Source organism: Echiichthys vipera, assembly GCF_963691815.1.
Source record: "Echiichthys vipera genome assembly, chromosome: 13".
Taxonomy (NCBI): Eukaryota; Metazoa; Chordata; class Actinopteri; order Perciformes; family Trachinidae; genus Echiichthys; species Echiichthys vipera.
Genome location: NC_139838.1, coordinates 2,874,369 through 2,896,141, shown reverse-complemented (window position 1 = coordinate 2,896,141; position 21,773 = coordinate 2,874,369). Strand labels below are relative to the sequence as shown.

Genomic DNA, 21,773 nt, shown 5'->3' with positions numbered 1-21,773 from the left:
GACAGTCGCCCACAACGGTCCTGTATTCACTTTCATCCCCCTTTCCAATGCAGCTAACTATTGCTGAGTCATCAGAAACATTCTGAAGGTGGCAGGACTCAGTGCAATAGTTGAAGTCTGAGGTGAAGAGGGGGAAGAGAAAGGGAGAGAGGACAGTCCCCTGTGGGGCCCCAGTGTTGCTGACCACCCTGTCAGACACACAGTTCTGTAGGCGTACATACTGTGGTCTGCCCATCAGGTAATCCACAATCCAGGACACGATGGGGGCCTCCACCTGCATCGCAGCCATCTTCTCACCCAGTAGAGCCGGCCGGATGGTGTTGAATGCACTGGAGAAGTCATGGCCATAGAAATATAGACCCCAACTTTGTCCAATGCTCACAGGCTACCAGAGCCAGAAGGGCTCTTGGACAGAAGTGCTCCTCTAATGTGACTTGTGCAAAACAAATACATCCCCAATTGGATTGAAGTTGGGATGTTGTGTGAATAAAAACAAAATACAATGATTTGCAAATCCTTTTCTACCTATATTCAACTGAATACACTACTAAGACAAGATATTTCATGTTCAAACTGATAAACTTTATTGTTTTTGCAAATATTCACTCATAAATTTAATGCCTGCAACATGTTCCAAAAAAGCTGGGACTGGAACAACAAAAGACTAAGAAAAATGAGGATTGCTCCAAAAACACCCGTTAGGAACAGTCATGATTGGGTAGAAAAGGAGCATCCCTGAAAGGTTCAGTCGTTCAGGAGTTCAGGAATGTTCTACAGTCCATAATATCAAAAGATTCAGAGAATCTGGAGAAATCTCTGCACGTAAGCAACAAGGCTGAAAACCAACACTGAACTACTGTGACCTTCGACCCCTCAGACAACACTGCATCAAAAACTGACATCATTCTGTAAAGGATATGAACCGAGGGTTCAGGAACACTTCAGAAAACCACTGTCAGTTAACACAGTTCATCACTACATCTACAAGTTCAAACTCTACCATGCAAAGAGAAAGCCATATATCAACAACACCCAGACACACCACCAGCTTCTCTGGGACGAGCTCATCTAAGATGGACTGACCCAAAGTGGAAAAGTGTGCTGTGGTCTGAGAGTCCACATTTACAGTTGTTTTTGGAAATCATGGCGTCCATTAATGCTGGAAGGTTCGTGCAGGTTTTAGAGCAACATCTGCTGCCATCCGGGCAACATTCAGGGACGTCCCTGCTTATTTCAGCAAGACGATGACCGGACACATTCTGCACGTGTTCCAACAGCGTGGCTTCGTAGTAAAAGAGTGCAGGTCCTAGACTGACCTGCTGCAGTCCAGACCTGTCTCCCATAGAAAACGTGTAGAGCTTTATGAAGCACAGAACATGATGAGGAGACCTGGATTGTTGAGCAACTGAAGAGAAAGAATACCACCAACCAAGCTTCAACAACTAGTGTCCTCAGTTCCCAAACACTTATTGAGTATTGTTCAAAGTAAAGGTGATGTAACACAGTGGTCTCTGTTCCAGCTGTTTTGGAACATGCTGCAGGCATCAAATTTAAAAAAAGTGAATATTTGCAAAAACAAAATTAAACATCTGTGTAATGTATTGAATTAAATATAGGTTGAAAGGGATTTGCTAATCATTGTCTTCTGTTTTATTTACGTTTTACACAATGTCCCAACTTCGTTGGAATTGGGGTTGTATGTATGGAAGTATCCCACTCCCATTAGGGCCTAATAAATGAATGGTCTCAAGTGCACTCAACAGAAGGCAATGTGGTCTGTTTTGATAATGTTTTAGAAAAAAAATAGCATAAGGAATATATCCCTATAGCTATAATTCAGATCAAAAAACAGGTAGTCCAAAACAACTTTTTTAACAATTTAGTTTGATGTGACTGAAAAATAAACGCCACATTTCACGTGGACTTAACACATCCCCGCTCTCTCGCTCTGTTTGTAGTACATGGAGGCAGTGCCAGTATTTCCGACAGCCATGAAGGCAGCATCGCGACGCACTGCGTGAGGCGTGTTTGGCCGGGCAAGGACACCCAGGGCTGCAGTGACATTTGTGTAAGTCAGCTAAGTAACGCGTCCTAGCTTGGTACTGTCGTTAACGTAACCGTGACTACTGAACTCAACCTGACCTGGAGAACCACGGCATCCAAACTAACTCCAGAGGGTGTTTATATGTGAAAGGTAACATTTCTGGGACGTTTGCCGAGCCGGTGGCTAGCTCGCTATTACCTAACGTACCGTGGTAGCTAACTGTTAGTTAGCCTAGCAAGCTAACAGCTCGACTGTCAAGTTAGGCAGCCTAACGTGCGTAATTGTTGTGTGTGGTGTGTGTTTTACATGCTGGTGCCGAAGACAAATGTCCATCGATTGCCAGTTTAATGGACAGTAAAGTGTTCTGACTCTAACGGCGTGTACGGTAAGGTCAAGTAATGTGAACGCTTAAGAGAAGATGTCTCATATCCCATGTACCGGTTATTTGTTGAGAGAAGTGTGCCACACTAATGTGACTTAACAAAAGCAGCCGTTTCAAATGTAGCTGAAATTGTGATTAGGATGCAACAGTGACCAGGTTAATTTGACACATTATGGCGTTCGTGCAGTTTATTTCAATCTATCGTCCCAGCAATGCTAACGTTTTGTCCCCGTTCTGTCACCATAGTCATCCTTGATTGACACTGTTATTATTCGTCTTAAAATGACCAGGACCATCTCATCATCAGGGAATATTTAAAACTGTCATCTGGTGCTTGTCACGCATTATGTCAGGGCTGCGACTTTAGTTTATTTGGATTTCTGCAAACTATATCGGTTATTATTGATGAATTGTTAATTTTGTCAAATGTTCATGTTTAAGTAGCTCTGATCAACCCAATGGCATATTCACTGAGAAGCGTTTTACTTCTTCAGAGACATTTTCACTTCTGTGCATTATACGTTGGAAGGATACGGTCCTGTAAAACATTTCTTCTGTAGTAAGTTGGTGACTGGTTAATTCAGCCTGTGCCGTCCCCATGGAGTCTCTGATTATGAACGTGTGGTCTGCTGCAGGTCATGTGCTCTTGGCATGTTCTCTGAATAGCTGAGTAAAGGACCCAGGTCAGGGGAACATCCATCAACTGGAATTTGCTTTTCACTTGATACTATAACATTAAGTATCTGATATCTTATATGATAACAATTCGATATTAGTTGTCCCTCTTTAAAGCTGCACATAATTTACTGCACATGAACAATGGATCAAATGTCTGTATATAATTAGTGTTGTCACAATACCAAAATTATGACTTCAGTACGATACCTGCCTAAAATATCACGATGCCGATACTGAACAATACTACGGCCAAAACTAAAACATCAAAAATAATGGAATAAATGATTAGATGAAAGAACATGGAACTTTAAAATAATTTTTCTCTTTTAATTAAACAAAACACTTCAACTTAAAAAGTCCGCTAAAGTTACGCTACAATAACAATGTAAACAGTGAGTGATATTTTGTAGGGAACTGTTTTGGTTCATGGGCTGTGGGTGACAGAGTTATATGAATGAGAATGGTCAGGTGGATGTGGTTTTGTGCAAATAACGTTAGTTCAGTGGCTGAATGTGTTTCTTGACGCGTATGCATGCTTTGACTCTCGTGCACGCACGTGCAGATTTTTCGCTCCCCTGCCCACCTCAACCCAAATCCTGGTCAGAAAAAACCCTGCATTATATTAGGGGGAGCCCTGCCCCCCCCCCCAATGGCACCTCCCCCCACCCCCCTTGAAAGTCAAGTTAATGTTCTTTAATTGTATTTTCTGAAAAGCGTCAGATCCCAACAGGAGTCACTTAAGGATCCCTTTCCTATAGAACAGCTCTGTCCTTTTAGTAAACAAACTAAAAAGCCTTATGTTATTTATCTTAATTGCACGATGGCATGTAAATTCTGTGTTTACAATTCTCAGAAAACTCCATACACTGTATAAAAAATGAAAACTCAGACAGCGTTGGAGATTCACTTGTTCAAAGATCATTTGTGAAGAGGCTCCACTACTAACGAAACTGAAACATCAAAGATCCTTTATTATTTTGCTTGAGAAGATGATTCACTGCTACAAAAAACAACTAAAACAGAATTAAACACATTTTGTTGTGCTTGAAACCAATAAGTGATTTTTGATATAACTTTGGAGTGTTTCTGTTGGAGAACAGTATTTGGACCTTGTTGGACAATTATTTAAAAGACATTTCTTGATGTTGTGCAGCTCATTGTGCAATCAGAATCAGAAATACTTTAATACTTTGCAATTACATGCTGTATATTATCTTCTTGCATATGTACACCAAAATTACATGTTTCTTCAAAAAACACTTGAACTGGTGAAGACATTGTTAAAGTAGCCATTACAAATGATACCTCTGGAATGTATGAATCTTAAGTTCTCTAAAGGGATTTTACTGTATTCTGTTATTTTCTGTATGACTGTTTATATAAGTTACATTTCAAATTTTGCAAATTTTCTAAAGTAAATTGGATCTTTGAAAACTTTTTACTGTGGTATCGAATTTGCATCAAGAATTGTGTAATTTTACTGGTATTTGCACCGACTACAGAATTTTTGGTATCGTGACATCCCTAATCATGGGTACAGTTAAGAGACTGATGATCTGCGAGCTTTGTATGCAGTGACTAGCTCAGATATGTATTTGGGATCTAGGCTGTTGAGTGCCATTAGGTTGGTAAATATGTTTAGCAGATGCCAATATAAATTCTATTTGGTAGCATTTGAACATTACCGCTTGATTTTAGCACTCTGCAAACCAATGTTCTGGCATTCAATGTCACCAGCTCTTCCCTCTCCTCTCTGTCCTCAGGTTTGTCGAGGTAGAGAGCCGGCTGCTATTGTTGGGAGTTCTCCAGAGTCAGTCCTAAGGTGACATTCTGTGTCTTTGAGGTATCTTCCATGCTGTGGGTGATGGTCAGCTGGTAACTAGGACTGCCCCTGCAGTGAATGGCTGTGAGCAGAGGGGGCATCGCCTTCTGGGTGGGTTGTGTACGCAGCCACGGCAGAAGGCAAGCCATCAGAAAACAGAGCTGGAGTCTCAGTCAGGTAAGCTGTTTTGTTCTAAGGTCTTCTCTTTCATTTCAAATTTGAGTTAGGTGCTTCTGAAAAACTATCCGGCACCAAGTCACTGAGGTAGTCAAACAACTCAGTGAAAAAAACACAATGGCAAAGCTCCATGGATTGATGAGATCCTTCCAGAAATGCGGAAAGTTTTGGGTGTGGAGGGGCTACCCTGGATGACACGCCTCCAACATAGGATCGAAGACTGGGACAGTGCCCAAGGAGTGGTAGTTCCTCTGTTCAAAAAGGTGGACCAGAGAGTGTGTACCAAGTAGGGATGGGCGTGAGTGATCAATTCCTTGAGTAGTCCTTGTTTCATATTAACAACGCCACTTGAGTTTTTTGTGTGCGTGTGCACACAGCACCTCTTGCTTCTGCCATGACCTGAGACACAAACGTCTTCGATTTTTGGAACCACCTCTTTGTCTCATCATCTGAGAGTTGTTTGACCTACATGATGGGGTTACTGTGCAAGGCCCAGACGACATGCAGTGACACTGGGGGCCGTCAAGGCACTGGACACCCTCTTTGGGAAGGACTAGTTCGAAAATATGGGTGTCAACGAGTTAGAAGCTCGTTTCAGTGAGCCATACATCCATCCTCAGCAAAACCCACTGGAGTGGTGGAAGTCCAACAGGCACCATTATAAAAAACTGAGTGTTGTGGCAAAGCAGCACCTGCTGATACCTGCCACCTACTCCAAGGTGCTGCAAAGGAGGGTTCGTCCTATAGTTGAACCTCAGATTGAAGAGGAACGATATGGATTCCATTCTGGCTGCGGAACAGAGGACCAGCTCTTCACTCTCTCAAGGATCCTGTAAGGGGGGCCCCGGAGTATGCCTATCTGGTCTACATGTGCTTTGTGGATCTGGAGAAGGCGTATGATCAGGTCCCCCGGAAGATACAGTGGGAGATGGTGTGGGAGTATGGGGTGAGGGGGTCATTGCCCAGGGCCAGCCGATCTCTGTACACTTAAAGCGAGAGCTGTGTCTGGTTTTTCCGCAGTAGGTCAGAGTCATTTCTGGTTGTGGTTGGCATCCGCCAGGGCTGTGCTTTGTCATCAATCCTGTTCGTGATTTTAATGGACAGGATATCAAGGTGTAGTCATGGTGGGGAGGGGTTGCAGTTCGGTTAGCTGGGGTTCTCATCACTGCTTTTTGCAGATGATGTCATGAAAATGATTGCAGTGTGTATGAAAAATGACTGCACCACTATAGGCTAAAATCCACTGTTTTCTGTTTCATTTCATTAATTAGGCCTCCATGTATGTGACATGGTTGCAATTACATGCTGTATATTATCTTCTTGCATATGTACACCAAAATTTCATGTTTCTTTAAAAAACACTTGAACTGGTGAAGACATTGTTAAAGTAGCCATTACAAAGCCATACTATGCAAAAACACCTGCAGCAGCACCACAGCTCTCTGCTAAAATCAACCCCCCTGAAAATAAAATACTGACATTTTAATAATTAATAGTGATAAAATCTTGTCTTGTTCTCGTGGACTTAATATCGTGTATTGTCTTGTCACACCCATTATTCTTAATGTATGGTATATTTTTTAATATTGTACTGTCATGGCAGTGATGGTGCTGATGGTTTACCTTCAAAGTTGCATCTTCAAAAGAGCACAATAAAAATGTGACACTGAATTTGAAACAGCACATTGTAATTTCTGCATCTATTATTGATTTACCGTGTGTGCCCCTATAATTTTCAGTTGGGGGCCACAGTGCTCCTAGTGAACAAAGTTAGTCTGGAGCCCTGATTGAATTCTTCTATTCAGGAATGATTTTTTTTTAATGCTGCTGCTATTAATGTTTCCAATGTCGCAGATTAGAGAATTCCCAATTTATTTACATGTTAAGTAGTCTGTGTAATATTTTGATATTTCCTGTTCAGAACATGTTTGATATGCTACCAAAATGTTATTCCCTGCCCTTGAGTGGGATTAAGGATTATTCCCAATTAAGGAATATGATTAGCATTTTTTCTTTATATCATAAGGAAGATGGCATTTTATGTTATGCATAGACCTTTTCAAAGTTGTAAACATAAACATTCTAAATGTGTCCAAGTTTGATTTATGTTGCAGTGAATGTGAGCGACATCAGCTGACCGAAAGTTAACAAGGACCAAGGTTGTTGCCTAGTAATGGAATTCCATTATAAAGGTCAATGCAGTTAACCTATTCAGAGGGAAATTAAGCTTCACAGAAGAATTGGCGCTTATAATTTGCATCCCTAGTCAGTAACCTTCAGCACTCTGGATCGGTTCTCAGCCGAGTGTGAAGCAGCTGGGACGAGGATCAGCACCTCTAAATCTGAGGCCATGGCTCTCAGCAGGAAACTGGTGGATTGCTTACTCTTGGTAGGGAATGAGTGCTTACCCCAAGTGAAGGAGTTCAAGTACCTCGGAATCTTGTTCGCGAATTAGGGAACATTGGAGTGTGAGATTGGACGGAGAATTGGAGCAGCAGGGTTGGTATTGCATCCGCTTTATGAGTGGCCGAAATGGCTTTTCTCAGGAGGGTGGCTGGAGTCTCCCTTAGAGCACCCTCACACTGTCCATCCGTACCGTGTCCCGTGCTTTAGGGTACTTGCCCTGACGTCAGAACCGCCGTAGGCCTCGTGCTCGTACACATGCGCACGCTCGTGCTTGTACATGTCCAAATGTGCTTTACAAAAGCCCACCTCTCCCAAACGGTCCGTGGCCAGCAAGCTTACTGCGTCTAGGCGAGGTACGGTTGCACTCACACACTGGTCAAACGAACTAGACTTTAGCCGTGGAACGTGCTTGGGCACGGTACGGATGGACAATGTGAGTGCGCCCTTAGAGATAGGAAGAGAAGTTCAGCCATCCGTGAGGAACTCGGAGTAGAGCTGCGGCTCCTTTGCCTTGAAAGGATTCAGTTGAGATGGTTCGGCATCCAGCTGGGAGGAGGCTTAGGGGAAGACCCAGGACCAGGTGAAGAGATTAGATCTCCACACTGGCCTGGGAACGCCTCGGGATCCCCCAGTTAGAGCTGGTTAATGTGGCCCGGGAAAGGGAAGTTTGGGGTCCCCTGCTGGAGATGCTACCCCCACGTAATACAGGCTTTTAAAGACTACTAGGCCATTGTCATTGTGCAATGAACCTGTTCACCTGTGGAATTTTCCAAACAGGTGTTTTTTGAGCATTCCTCAACTTTCCCAGTCGTTTGTTGCCCCTGTCCCAGCTTTTTTAGAACGTCAAATGAGTGAATATTTGCAAAACCATTCAAGTTTATCAGTTTGAACATTAAATTTCTTGTCTTTGTAGTGTATTCAATTGAAAATATGTTGAAAAGGATTTGCAATTCATTGTTTTCTGTTTTTATTTAAGTTTTACACAACGTCCCAAATTTATGGGAATTGGGGATGTAGTTTGTCTGTCATAATGGAAAAAGAACATAAATAATCTGCTTTTAAAGTTAATTTTTTGTGGGGCTAAATCAGACGGTTTTGGAGTGATCGGTGAGTATGCATGTCTATGCACAGATATGCATACTCATCGATACCAGCATCTTAGTTTATTATAATTTAAAGCAGAAAATCTCTATATTTGAGAGGCTGAAAAAAGCTTTTTTTTGGTAATTTTTGCATGAAAAATAACTGATTAATCGATTTATCAAAATAGTTGGCAATTATTGAGTTGATTAATCGTTTCAGCTACTAAGCATACTAAGTTCCATTTAGATTAGATAAATTAAACACTTGTCCATATACAAATAAACATTAAAAACATGTCAGTATCAGTACAGTGGGAGAGAGTGTTCTTATGGAATTGTTTTTGTAAATACAATTTCAATGTCCTCATTGCTCCCTCAGGCAGTCGATTGGCAGTGGATTCGCCAGACACGCCCCGTGAGCAGTGCATCATGGGCCCTGGTGCCCCCCAACAGCCTGAGGTATCAGCACATTAAGCAGCCGGTGCTGTCCCACCCGTTCCACCATGCTAGCCAACCTCAGACAGGAGGTTACTATGAGGAAGACTGGGAGGAGTCTCTCAGCGTGTGTGTGCTGGTGCGACAGGGGGAGTCTGACGGCCTCCACACCCTGCTGGAGATCCCTCTGTCTGGTCACAATCAACTAGGAGGGCTCCTCTCTTCGGGAGATCACAAGTCCTCTGAGTTTCCCTTCCTGTTGACCACGGTGGATGGCAGCAGAGAGGATGACATCAACATCGACAGCTTCAAAGTTGATGCTGTAAAGAGGGAACATGGCTGTTTCAGAAACCTGTTTGAAGCAGAGAGGTGTCCTGCACCGTTTATGTACGGCTCTCAGTTTTATTGTTTTCATTGCCCCGGCACAGAGCCGTTACCTGGCAGCGGGCTGAAAACTCAGCAGGATAGAAGACTTGACTATAAGCATGTGGAGCTGCCTCTGCTGCCTACCACCTCTCTGTTTAGCCATGCCGGGAGAGCAGAAGAGGACCTTACTGAAGGAGATCGCGAACAGGAGGAGAAACTGGCCATGATGTATGAAAGACTGAGGATAGAGGTAAGAATGCACACTGTGTGGGTGAGTGATTTTAAGTTGAAGAAGGCACTGTGACTTCTAAACCCAAACATCCTGTAATATGAAGTCAATGAAGTGCACATAACATAGTCATATATTTTATATAAGTGTATATAAGTGTCATTATTTAAAAGATGTTATTAATTCCAATGTCAATATCAATCTGATATATTCAATTTTATAGGTTATCTGGTTTTCATGTGTGCATGTGTGTGTTTGAGATGTTTCCTGTAGGGGTGTTGCATTGCATGTTCAAGAGATTTTGAGGATAAAAGTTGAAATACTTTGATGAAGTCAAAACCTTAGGAGGAAAACATTGCAGTACAGTTGTAATTTTATTCTAGGAATCATAATTTGTAACAGTGACCCTAATACTCAGTTGTGGATTATATGAATCAGTTTAATAAAATAAATCAACATCAAAAATGTTTGTTGTGAAGCGTTGGTTCAGCATTGATTCATAAATGAATATGGATGATATTTACAGTATCTGTGGTTGACAGCTGCTTCATAATGTCTGTAAAGCTTCCCCCTTTAGTTGATCAAATCCTGCAGCATCTGAAGGCAGCAGGATATACAGTAAATCAGTGATAATGATAAAATAATAAATATGATTTATAAATGTCTTTATGAATGTCTGATTAATCTTTACACTTAGATTTGAATAGTGCTGTGCCATTACATTGAACATGGCTTTGCATTGTGTTTACCCTTATTCACAGACAAATGACTCTGGTGCTAGAAGTTAGAACTCAGTCACTGTTGTGTATTCTATTATTGGCTCTTTTTATTCTGTTTCCATGCTCCTATTGGCTCAGGTTTTGCAGAGCTAGGATACTATCGATGTGTGTAGTGAGAGTGTGTGTGAGTGTAATAATCATCACATCAATATTCCAGTATACCCAGCCATAGCACAAATACATGAACCAAAATAGCAATTTGAGATACCCAAACTGTCTGTTTATATATATATATATATATATATATATATATATATATATATATATATATATATATATATATATATATATATATATATATATATATATATATATATATATATAATTTATAATAATGTTAAATATTTTTAATAAAGTTATTTGTTTAGGAAAGTAGGCTTCCGACTGCCTTTGCAGGGTCATATTTGCACAATCCGCCATCAGTTAAAATACAATAATGTAATGATAATAAATTGACAAAAATAGCTGAACATTTATTTAACAGGCATAAAGCACAATTCATACAATATTTACAGTTATTCAATACATTGTACAAATTTCCTCCAGGCTCCCAAATCATGTATAACTTGAACCCCTGGGTTAGTTGGAGGCTATAACCGGCAGCATAGTTTGGAAAATGCAAGCGAAAAACAAACATGGTTTTTAAAACAATCTGTTGTTGTGTGTGCCCTCACCGTCCCACAGCCATCGCAAATGACCGATCAATGTTATACGTGTCAGCAGTAGGAGTGGGGGGGTGCCCATTCAATAGTTTCTTGAGCCCTTTAAGCTAGTTTAGCTAGTTGAGAGCTGCCTGCATGACACTGATGTTTGCCTGTAGAGTCTTGAAATTGACACCAGGGGGAGCGCTAACTTCGTTCCACAGCAGCCACACTGACAGGGCTGTCTGAAAATGAGTCTGCAGCCTGCTGTTCATCGGCAGGCTGTTTTCTCAGTAGAATTTATGTTCAACAGAATTAGACTGTAATTGTGTGTACTTAGAGTACCACAGTGGTAACTCGTTTAAAACTACGCCTCAATATTGTTTTGCAGCTTCCAAGTTTCATGTTGAAGAGCCATGATTACACCATGTACTCAAATGATTTGGAATTCATCAATGGCCTCATCAATACCAAGACCAGGTAATGCTGCTCACTGACTGTGGGCTAACGAGACACACTCTTCTGCTCTGAGCAGATATAGAAGTCTGCACTCTCTGATTGTCTCAGTCACTTCCTGTGTAACCTGCCTGTTGCTGTGTGTGTTGGTGTAGAGGCCGTGTGGTGTATCAGTTCACCCTCTCCCTGTGGCGCATCCTGTGTGTGTGTTACTTTGCCAAGGCTCGGCTGGAGGTGCTGAAGCTCACCAAGCACATGGAGGACGGGACCATTAAGGCTCGCTGGAGGATCAGGGGTATTCCCTTCCACTTCATGATGCTTCGCTTCTATCGCAGAGACAAATCTCTCCTGTACAGGTAACACTGTTGCACATCTGTTCCACAGCTGTTACTAGGTTCAATCTGATGAATCACTGTCACCTCTAATCTTTTTTTGCATCCGGAAGGTATTCACAGCGTTTCACTTTTTCCACATTTTATTACGTTACAGCCTTATTCCAAATTGTATTAAATTAATCTCTGTCCTCAAAATTCTAAACATAATGCCCCATTATGACCACGTGAAAAAAGTTTTCTTGAGAGTTTTGAAAATGTATTAAAATTAAAAAACAAAGAAATCATATTTACATAAGTATTCACAGCCTTTGCTTAATACTTTGTAGAACCACCTTTGGCAGCCTCTACAGCCTCAAGTCTTTTTGAATATGATGCCACAAGCTTGGCACACCTCTCTTTAGGCAGTTTTGCCCATTCTTCTTTGCAGTACCTCTCAAGCTCTATCAGGTTGGATGGGAGACGTCTGTGCACAGCCATTTTCAGATCTCTCCAGAGATGTTCAATCGGATTCAAGTCTGGGCTCTGGCTGGGCCACTCCAGGACATTCACAGAGTGATCCTGAAGCCACTCCTTTGAGATCTTGGCTGTGTGCTTGGGGTCGTTGTCCTGCTGAAAAATGAACCGTCGCCCTAGTCTGAGGTCAAGAGCACTCTGGAGCAGGTTTTCATCCAGGATGTCTCTGTACATTGCTGCATTCATCTTTCCCTCTATCCTTACTAGTCTGCCAGTTCCTGCTGCTGAAAAACATCCCCATAGCATGATGCTGCCACCACCATGCTTGACTGTAGGGATGGTATTGGCCTTGTGATGAGCAGTGTCTGGTTTCCTACAAACATGACTCCTGGCATTCACACCAAAGAGTTCAATCATTGTCTCATCAGACCAGATAATTTTGTTTCTCATGGTCAGAGTCCTTCAGGTGCCTTTTGGCAAATTCCAGACGGGCTGCCTTGTGCCTTTACTAAGGAGTGGCTTTCGCCTGGCCACTCTGCCATACAGGCCTAAATGGTGGATTGCTGCAGAGATGGTTGTCCTTCTGCAAGGTTCTCCTCTCACCACGGAGGAACGCTGGAGCTCTGACAGAGTGACTATCAGGTTCTTGGTCACTTCCCTGACCAATGCCCTTCTCCCCCGATTGCTCAATTTAGACGGCCGGCCAGCTCTAGGAAGAGTCCTGGTGGTTCCAAACTTCTTCCATTTACGAATGTTGGAGGCCACTGCGCTCATTGGGACATTCAAAGCAGCAGATATTTTTCTGTGTCCTTCCCCAGATTTGTACCTCGAGACAATTTTGTCTCTGAGGTCTACAGACAATTCCTTTGACTTAATGCTTGGTGTTTGCGCTCTGACATGCAGTCAACTGTGGGACCTTATATAGACAGGTGTGTGTGCCTTTCCAAATCATGTCCAATCAACTCGATTTACCACAGGTGGACTTCATTCAAGCTGTAGAAACATCTCAAGGATGATCAGTGGAAACAGGATGCACCTGAGCTCAATTTTGAGCTTCATGGTAAAGGCTGTGAATACTTACGTGAATGCTATTTTTTTGTTTTTTAATTTTAATAAATTTTCAAAACTCTCAAGAAAACTTTTTTCATGTGGTCATAATGGGGCATTATGTGTAGAATTTTGAGGACAGAGATTAATTGAATACAATTTGGAATAAGGCTGTAACGTAATACAATGTGGAAAAAGTGAAACGCTGTGAATACTTTCCGGATGCACTGTATATGGACATTTGGATTTTAAGTGATTTGTCATCTGTAAAGCAAATCTGAAGTCCTGAAAAGCTCTTTATAAACACAATTTATTACTATTATTATTATAGGTCATATGATGCATTCTCTACGTTTTACATTGGACCGGATGGACTCATTCACTGTCACAAAGTTGAAAAGGTAAGCAGCTATTTGTGTTTTATGGCATTAACTACCTGTTGACATTTACATAAAGGCAGATGTGTGTCCTCCATAGAGCTGTTATCTCCACTGTATAATATAACAACATTCCAGACAAATGTCTAACAGTAAAAAATGATGAAGTGATGACATTTTCTATCCAAAAGGTCAAAGGTCAACTTCACTGTGACATCATAATGTTGCATAACCTACAACAGAAGGAGACATTTGGTCACATACTGAACTGGTGATTATAACTGTACTGGTTGTAGGGATCTGAAAGTACACAGCACTTATTAAATTCCTTCAAAGTCTTCACTACATATATTAAAGGAATACTTCACTGGTGGAAACATTAATCTGTATTGAAAGTGGACCGTATATGTAGTCTAAATGTAACATACATTTCTAATTTGGTGCCTTCATGGCAGAGAAAAGGCAGAAAGTGACTTTTTAATTCCCATAATGCACAACAATGCTCAGCTGCGCAGGCAATTCCCACTGGTGCAAGTAACAAAAAACTCCCCTTGGACTAAAGATAAACAAACCAAAAAACCTCCCACAGATCCATAAATCTGCCCATCAGAGGCCATGTTATTAACAGAAAGAAAATAAAAACAATCACTTTACAGTCAGACGTCCGTTTATGCCTGCTGGCCTTGGCTGATATTTTTGTCCAGAAGATATTTACAAAAAATATAATTCAAAATTCTGTGCAGTCGAGAGATTCTAACTCTGTATCCGTAGGAGCACAGTGAACGCACCAGAACCACCAGCCGTCCCCGGCTCAAGCAGGCACGGGCAACTCTGCTGCCTCAGTAGCATCTGCAGCAGCCGCCTCCTGTTCCTCCATCAGCTCCAGCCGCTGGACGCTATATTGCGGCTCGTATAGGTCACCACGAACATCTCATTGGAGCATCAGATCTTCGAACTCCCCTTCTTCCATATCAGACTGATAACCTTCTGCCATATTTGTTTGATATTTCATAGACTGTATAAAAAATGGACGTAGCATACCCGTTGGGGTCTGTTCTCTCAACTTGATCCAATCGTCCTCGCCTACGGGAGTAGTCATCTTGTCAGACTTTGACTCCGCCTCATTTCCTCTGACCAAAAAAGGGCATGTAGTGACGTTCGGGGGATGGAGATACGTCCATCTGGCTGACGTTTACCTCCGAGGAGAGTGAGCTGTCACTCAAGAGACCATGCCCCTAATTATTCATAAACTTTAACCTCCAATAAAATAAAAACTAGCCTGGTACAAAAATATACATATACATATATATACTATATATATAATACATACATGCATACAGACTAGAATGTTCTTTTGTCCCAGGCCTTAAACAGGTTTAATAATGTCTAGCATGGGGGTCAATGAGAAACTGCTGTATTGTGCAACCTGCCCTAATGGACACTCAGAGTACTGCATTTTTTTTCGCACTTCCTTATTGGATCAACCAGGAAGTTGCTGTGGTTGGGGCTTCGACCCATCCACTTATCTGTCGTGGGTCTAAAGTGTGAGTGGGTTTCACCCCCTATAGGCGGGTTTTAAAAATGCGGAACTAGGTGCTTGTAATTTTAGCAGAGCCCGTCTCTCACACATCCGATTGACGATGACGCTAAAAGATGATTTTTGCAATCGGAGGTGTGAGAGATAGATAGGCTCTCTCCCGTCTCAGGGGAATGATGAAGGACCATTCAAAAATATTTGTTTCTAACGATACAAAGCTTAATGCAAATGGGTGAAGTATCCCTTTGAGTCTGGACAGTTTACATGGAAACTTGATCTCGACATTTTGGTGGAAACCATACAACCATCTATTCTAGTCTGTGCTTCAATTTCAAATTTTAACCAGCTGGCCAACTGGTGTGTGTGTGTGTCATGCTGAGCTTACTGTCTGATTGTCCTCTGTCTCTGTGTTGCAGGTGATGCCGGATCAGCCCCCTGTGCTGCCCAGAGTAACCACTCTCCTGGCGGGGGCTCTGGTGGCACTGGGGGTGCAGGAGCATCGACCTGCTCTCAACCTGCTGCCCCTCCTTCTGTCCTCGCTGAAACAGAGCAGAAACTGACTCCAGGAAAGCGATCGGAGTGGCCAGAGGAATCGACGGTGTGTTCGAGGTCCATTCTCAACATTCTCAACATAGAAACACATTAAAATGGAGGGTTCAGCTCTACGCCCTAAAAGCTAACCACGTGCTCCTGAATTCAATACAAACTGCTTTGCCATTCCCCAATGTTTGCTTCCAGTTTCCAGTGAGATGCCAGTAGTAGTAATACACTTGTTTTTGTTTTTCACATTTTAAAACAGAAACTACTAGAAAAACAGAGTCTTTTTAAAACTCTAACAACATGATGCAACAATTTGAAATTTGAAGATGTAAAACTCATCTCTCCATTTTGAGCATGAATACTATGTTAAACTCAACACTGCAGATGTTTCAGAAATCTCAGATGTAGGGCTGAGGAGCAGGGACTTATGCAACAATACAAAAGGCAAACAGGACGTGTTCCCACTCTCGGGTGCAACACAAAGTCCTGGATATGAATCTCATGTCTGTACGTTAAAAGAAAATGAAGGTGTCTTTCAGCCTGGGTCTTACGGGCAGTCCACACCAAGAATATGCCCCAGCTATGTCAGAGCCCCACCTCTCTCATCTTCTGCATTACTACGTTTCCTAAATGCGTCAGTTACCTTACATTACAGAGGTAGATAACACATTTATAAAGCACTTGATTTAGCTTTTCATTTGTTCATTGAGAATCTGAATAATAAGACTAAGAAATGTGCTGAAAGGTAGCCACTGCTGTGGCGCACAGAAGCGGCGCCCTGTAAACTCGGATGGATTTTGATTGTTCAAAAAATGACTCTTAAAGGGATCCCAACAATATCGTTCACCAGTGTCATTATTGTTATATTTGTGGTGCAGACTCCAACATCCATTTGAGTTAGATTTTAAAAAATTATATATTTTTGGTTCTTGACGTGGACAGCCCTTTCCTGTCATCGTTCCTCTCCAACTATGGATCACACTCACTTTGCTCTTGTGTCCTAGAGATTTGTTTTTTGTGGAATCCAGCAAAAACCCCAGCCATATATGGCTAAATCCTAAAGCTTTCCAAATAAACATCAATTCAACATAATTTCAAATGTTTGTTTGTAAGTCTAACCTAAAGTAAAGCACAACCCCTGGATTCGCTCTTGTTGCTAACTGCATAGACAAGTTTCATGGCAAACTGCTGGCTAACCAAACTAGCGGTCTCTGTCTTTGTGCATATTGGTTTGGTGACTTTTGTGACAAACTGGTGTACACGATTGAACAGCCAAACAAACGCTGAATATAGCGCAAACCAGTGTAGTATTGGGTTAATAGCATCTACAGTACATGTACATGAGAAAGTAGTAGCAAATGCCCTTTCAGTATGGAGCCTTGCTCTGTCCAAAGTTATAAATTACACCTAGCAACACCCCAAAGCTCACTAATGAACATGCAAAGAGAAGTGTAAAAAGGTGTGGTTGTTCGGATTGTTACATGCTGGTGTTATGCCTTGACAAACAGCTGTTTATCCTTTAGCCCAGTACTCCTGTGCACCATTCCTGGCAACCTCACTATGATGACGCGACTTCAGCTGTTCGTCAAGAAATAGTTCCAGAATATAACTCCTCCTATAACCACAAAGTGTAAGTCTAACATTTGTATTTAAAGGTTGACAGTGTAGAATGAGCAGAACAGCTCCATCTAGTGTCTCAAGATTGTAGTCACAACAACAAAAAATAATTCCAGCAGTCGGGTTGCCACGTTTGTTGCAGAGTGTGTCAGGGATCAGCCTGCTCCATGTCAGTGATGAATCATTCAGGGGAACCACTCATTTGGACCCAATTCATTTGACAACAGTATCTAACGTTAGCCAGTATCAACTGGAAGTCTTTCTTTGAGTGCTGTGGAATCCATCAGCTAGCTCTCAACTCAAAAGGATGCTTGTTCTTTATGTAGCAACAACAGACAATCCTGGCAACCAGCAACGCCCAAAGCTATTGGCTGCTACAGTGGCAACAGAAACAAACCATTCAAAAAAAGTTTGAAATATTAATTCAGACTAAATATATTTTTTTTATGGAAAAGCAATACTTTCACACCGTGGGTGTATTATTTTTCAAAGAAATGTATTTAATCAAGATTCTACATAATCAACCTTTAAGTAACGTCATCAACTAATGAGATACAGCAAGTTAATCAGAGTTTTCCAGGTGTTGATGACGTACTTTAGAACTTTGACCAGAGCAAGGCATTAGCAGTGGAGTGGTGCATTCTGCATGTCTGCCTCCCTCCATGTAGCAGCCCCAGCACTTCCCTTCAGTAAAAGAAGAATACACAGACTGGTGTGACCTCTCAGCACTCATTCAGAACTCAGCATTAGCTCTACATAGACTAGAACTAGTGAAACATTTCTTTTGACACTTGTTTAGAGGAACTGTTTGAACTGTGTCTTGGTGCAGTGATGGGAAGATTGTCTGGTGAAAGGCTGTTATAGAAGTTGGACTAAAGAAGTAACTTTGGTTAAGTGAACAAGGTCAGTTGGTGTGAACCACGGCTGCTTTCACAGGTGATGTGCATGATGTCAGCATTGTCTGCTTCTCCTCTGCAGGTGTTCCTGTAGGTTCTGTGTTGGAGCTCCTGCAGTGGGGCTCATGTTACAGGAGCGTCATCACATCTAAAGGCCTTTCTCCTCTTCCCTATAGTACACTTGTCTAGTTTTTCCTGTCCAAAGAAACATCCTTTCTTTGGAATAGGAATGGCAAAGAGGTGTAAAATTCCCTTTGTGGTGGTGAAATTATGATGTTTACAGGTCTCCAGATCAGGTTGAATATCTTCTTAAGGTGGTGGACTTTTGGAATGGAAGCCATGGTGAGTGTATGACAGTGTCTGTGGGCTTTAATCAGACACACAAGTGTGTGTTGTGTTTAGAGAGGTGAAAGCAACTGAGTCACTTGCTTTGAAAAGGCCAAGGTAGATTATCCAGCTGTTAAGATGAGACGTGACGCCCTTTCAAAATGTGATTTACTGTTCCAAGTTTCCGAGCCTCGTATTTCTCCAGCACTGCAGTGTCCTGTTCCCCGTTGTTTGAACAGAACTGAGTTTTTTTTTAAATAACGTAATTGTCATTTGACCTCTTTCTTCTCGATGAAAAAGTTGTCTAACTGAAGAAAGAGGTGATCGTTATTGTTCACATGTTCAGCAGTTGTGTTTTGTTTCAACGGAGCGTTTGGTCCCGGAAATGGTATTTTGTAAGGGTGTCACATCAGACCGAGCAGCCGGATTGGAGGTGTATGTTGTGACTTCCTAAAGATACTTTTCATGTTCTTTTTGTTGAAGCACCGTGAGCACATTCAACATGCTGGTAACTGTCAGCGTCCATTCGTTTCCAGCTCAACAGGCAGAGAAATCCTGTGGTCACATCAATATGCTACATTCTTTTTCTACCAATCTAATGAAATGAACAGTATGAGTGAATCGAAGTCTGTGTAACAAAGTGCCTGGAGAGGAGCTGCATCCATAGTCTGGCGCCCTTTGGACAGGAGCACAGCGTGGTGGCACCAAAGCCGTCACTAACAGTTACCAGCTCAGTTAACACTCCACTTCTTTAGTTTTAGTGAAATGAAATCGTTGTGAGTTGAAGTCGGTAGAGAGAGACATCCGAGTTCAGTAACATTTGTTTCAATGAAAATAAAATAAAATTAAAGTTGTACTCTATAAGATTTGAGATGGCTTGTCTCTAGTGATCTCTGTGGCAGTGAGATGTAACTGCATGTGAGCCTGTTCTTTCAGAGCCTCCATCTTAGTCACGGTCACTGTTATTTATATTGTTTTCTGCTATTTTGTAAACTTTGTTGACACACATTCACCTCTACTTCCAGTCCATCCCCTTTATGTTACACACACACACACACACACACACACACACACACACACACACACGTTCCTATTACACTTCTGCCCTTACTTCAAGCCTGACTCAGAAGTTTGAAGTTCAGATTACCGATTACAAGTGAATGCAGCATAACATCGGAGAAGCGTTGGGCCGCCAGACCAACCACTGTCGGCAACGTCACTAACATGGAGACTTATTTACATCTAGAGAGGGAATGTCTCCACAGAAACACAGATGTGAATACTCAGCAAATAGGCAACAAGTGCTTTCATTAGTGGGTCACATGATCAGTCACCATTGTTGGTGGAACTTAAAGGTAATTAAATAGATAAAAATCTTACTGAGTACAATTTTAGGCAGATTAAAAACTTGTATTTGTCTTATCAACAAATCCCAAGTGCACACTGACACAACCTGACTTTGTGAGCTCCAAGCCCATTGGTTCTCCTGAAGATGTCCTTAAAAACACGTCACAAACATACAAAAGTTCATGTTCTCTCTCACTGCATAGTTTACAGTATGTAGTACATACTTTAGTGCCATTTACAAACAAAAAAAGGCTAAGCCACTTCCTTTAGGGCTGCACCTAACCATGGATTCTCCGTTAATCCATTAGTTATTTAAAAAAAGGTGGATCGGCGAGTCCGAAAGCCCAAGATGATGTTTTGTGTTGTCCACAACTCAGACATATTCAATGTCAGAGGAGGAAAGAAACCAGAAATATTCACATTTAAGAATGTGGAATCAGATTATTTGGAAACTGATTAATCGATTGATCAAACCGATTAATCAGCGATTAATAGGTTACAATCCATTTATAGTTGCAGCTCTGATTTCCATAAACCACTGGGCACTGTAGTTTTTATCAAACTTTATTCAAACAGAAGGTAAGAGTGCATTTATTAGGGACTTCAGCGGGGGATTAATCCACATCCAGTCCAAATCAAGTACAGTGAGGCTCACTGATGTGTTTTAATCAACAATGGAGGAAGAAGAATCATCAGGCTGTGATTCTCACTCTAGAGTCTAGGCTAGGTAGAAGGTTGTTGGTTTGGATCTGCTGTTCCTCCCACAGAATGCTAGCAACATAGAGCTTGTATTATGAAAAGTAACATGGTTATGAATATGTATTGATAGTTTACACATGTCTTCAGTCTGTTTGGTCATTCCCAAAAAGACCCAGGTACAAATCCCAGCTGAATATACAACTGAAACCTTAAAAATAAGAGATTCTTCGAGGATGTTGCAGTCCCAAACACCTTTGGTCACGTTAGTGGAAATAAGTGAGTGGGGATCATCCTGGACCTTCCAACATCTGGGGAAATGTTCTTGTCCTGTAAGACAGCCATCACTGTCCAGTTTCACGACAAAAACTGTGGTCAAGTGATGCATCTGACATAGTTTGGGCCATTTCATAAACCGATAAAGAAGCATGCATATTCAAGCCTTACACATTTCATTCTTGTATCTATGTAGACAGAGTGGGAAGCTCCGAGAGCATCTGCTTTGTGAAGTGATTCAAATCAAAAGCAAATGCATTATTGTATGGCCATAATTGAGCAGGAAAAGTCTTTGTATTTATTGGTTCATGTTGAAGATCCTGGTCTGGACGTAACGTGACAGAAGACACAGTTGATGGTCGGCTCTGGAACAGGAACACACTGACCTGCTGATGGAGGCTCTCAGTAGGAACACATGCTGGTGGACTGTAGTGTCGAATGCCTCTGACTGTTAGAAAACCTGTACCCTGAAAGTGACCGAAGTGCATCCCTGTTTGCTGTATGCAACTAACCTCTCTGTATAGGAGCAGTTTCTATTGAGCTGTTCATTTGGTTGTGAGGTTGTACCTGAATGAGTAGCTACACATACTCAGACGAGTTGCTCAAGCATTTGTTGTAAACCACTAACGCTCTCACATGGCGTGATTCTATGTAATGCTTCTGGAAACCAAGCAATAAAGCATGCTGTAAGAGTATCTGTGGTGCATCAGGGAGTGAACATTCTCTCTGTGTGTCAGTCATCTATAGAAACGAGACTTGTCAGGTTCCGAGTTGCTTAATTCCCACATGTACTGCTGCAGTTACTCCTGTGTGAATCCTGGTTGTGTG

General features: G+C 41.8%; 1 protein-coding gene across 2 annotated transcripts; it reads left to right on the top strand.

Annotated features, from left to right (window-relative positions):
• The first annotated feature begins 2,034 nt into the window (after positions 1–2,034).
• Positions 2,035–21,773, top strand: cUnh6orf136 (chromosome Un C6orf136 homolog). Of its 2 annotated transcripts, none has more exons than XM_083925703.1 (7): positions 2,035–2,068; positions 4,868–5,103; positions 8,971–9,642; positions 11,433–11,521; positions 11,653–11,853; positions 13,664–13,733; positions 15,663–21,773. In XM_083925703.1, exons 2-7 carry the CDS (start codon positions 5,005–5,007, stop codon positions 15,804–15,806), a joined length of 1,275 nt encoding a protein of 424 aa, XP_083781829.1. In that variant the 5' UTR covers positions 2,035–2,068; positions 4,868–5,004; the 3' UTR covers positions 15,807–21,773. The 2 variants fall into 2 exon arrangements, with proteins under 2 accessions (XP_083781829.1, XP_083781828.1); XM_083925702.1 differs by lacking the exon at positions 2,035–2,068 and adding an exon at positions 2,084–2,194.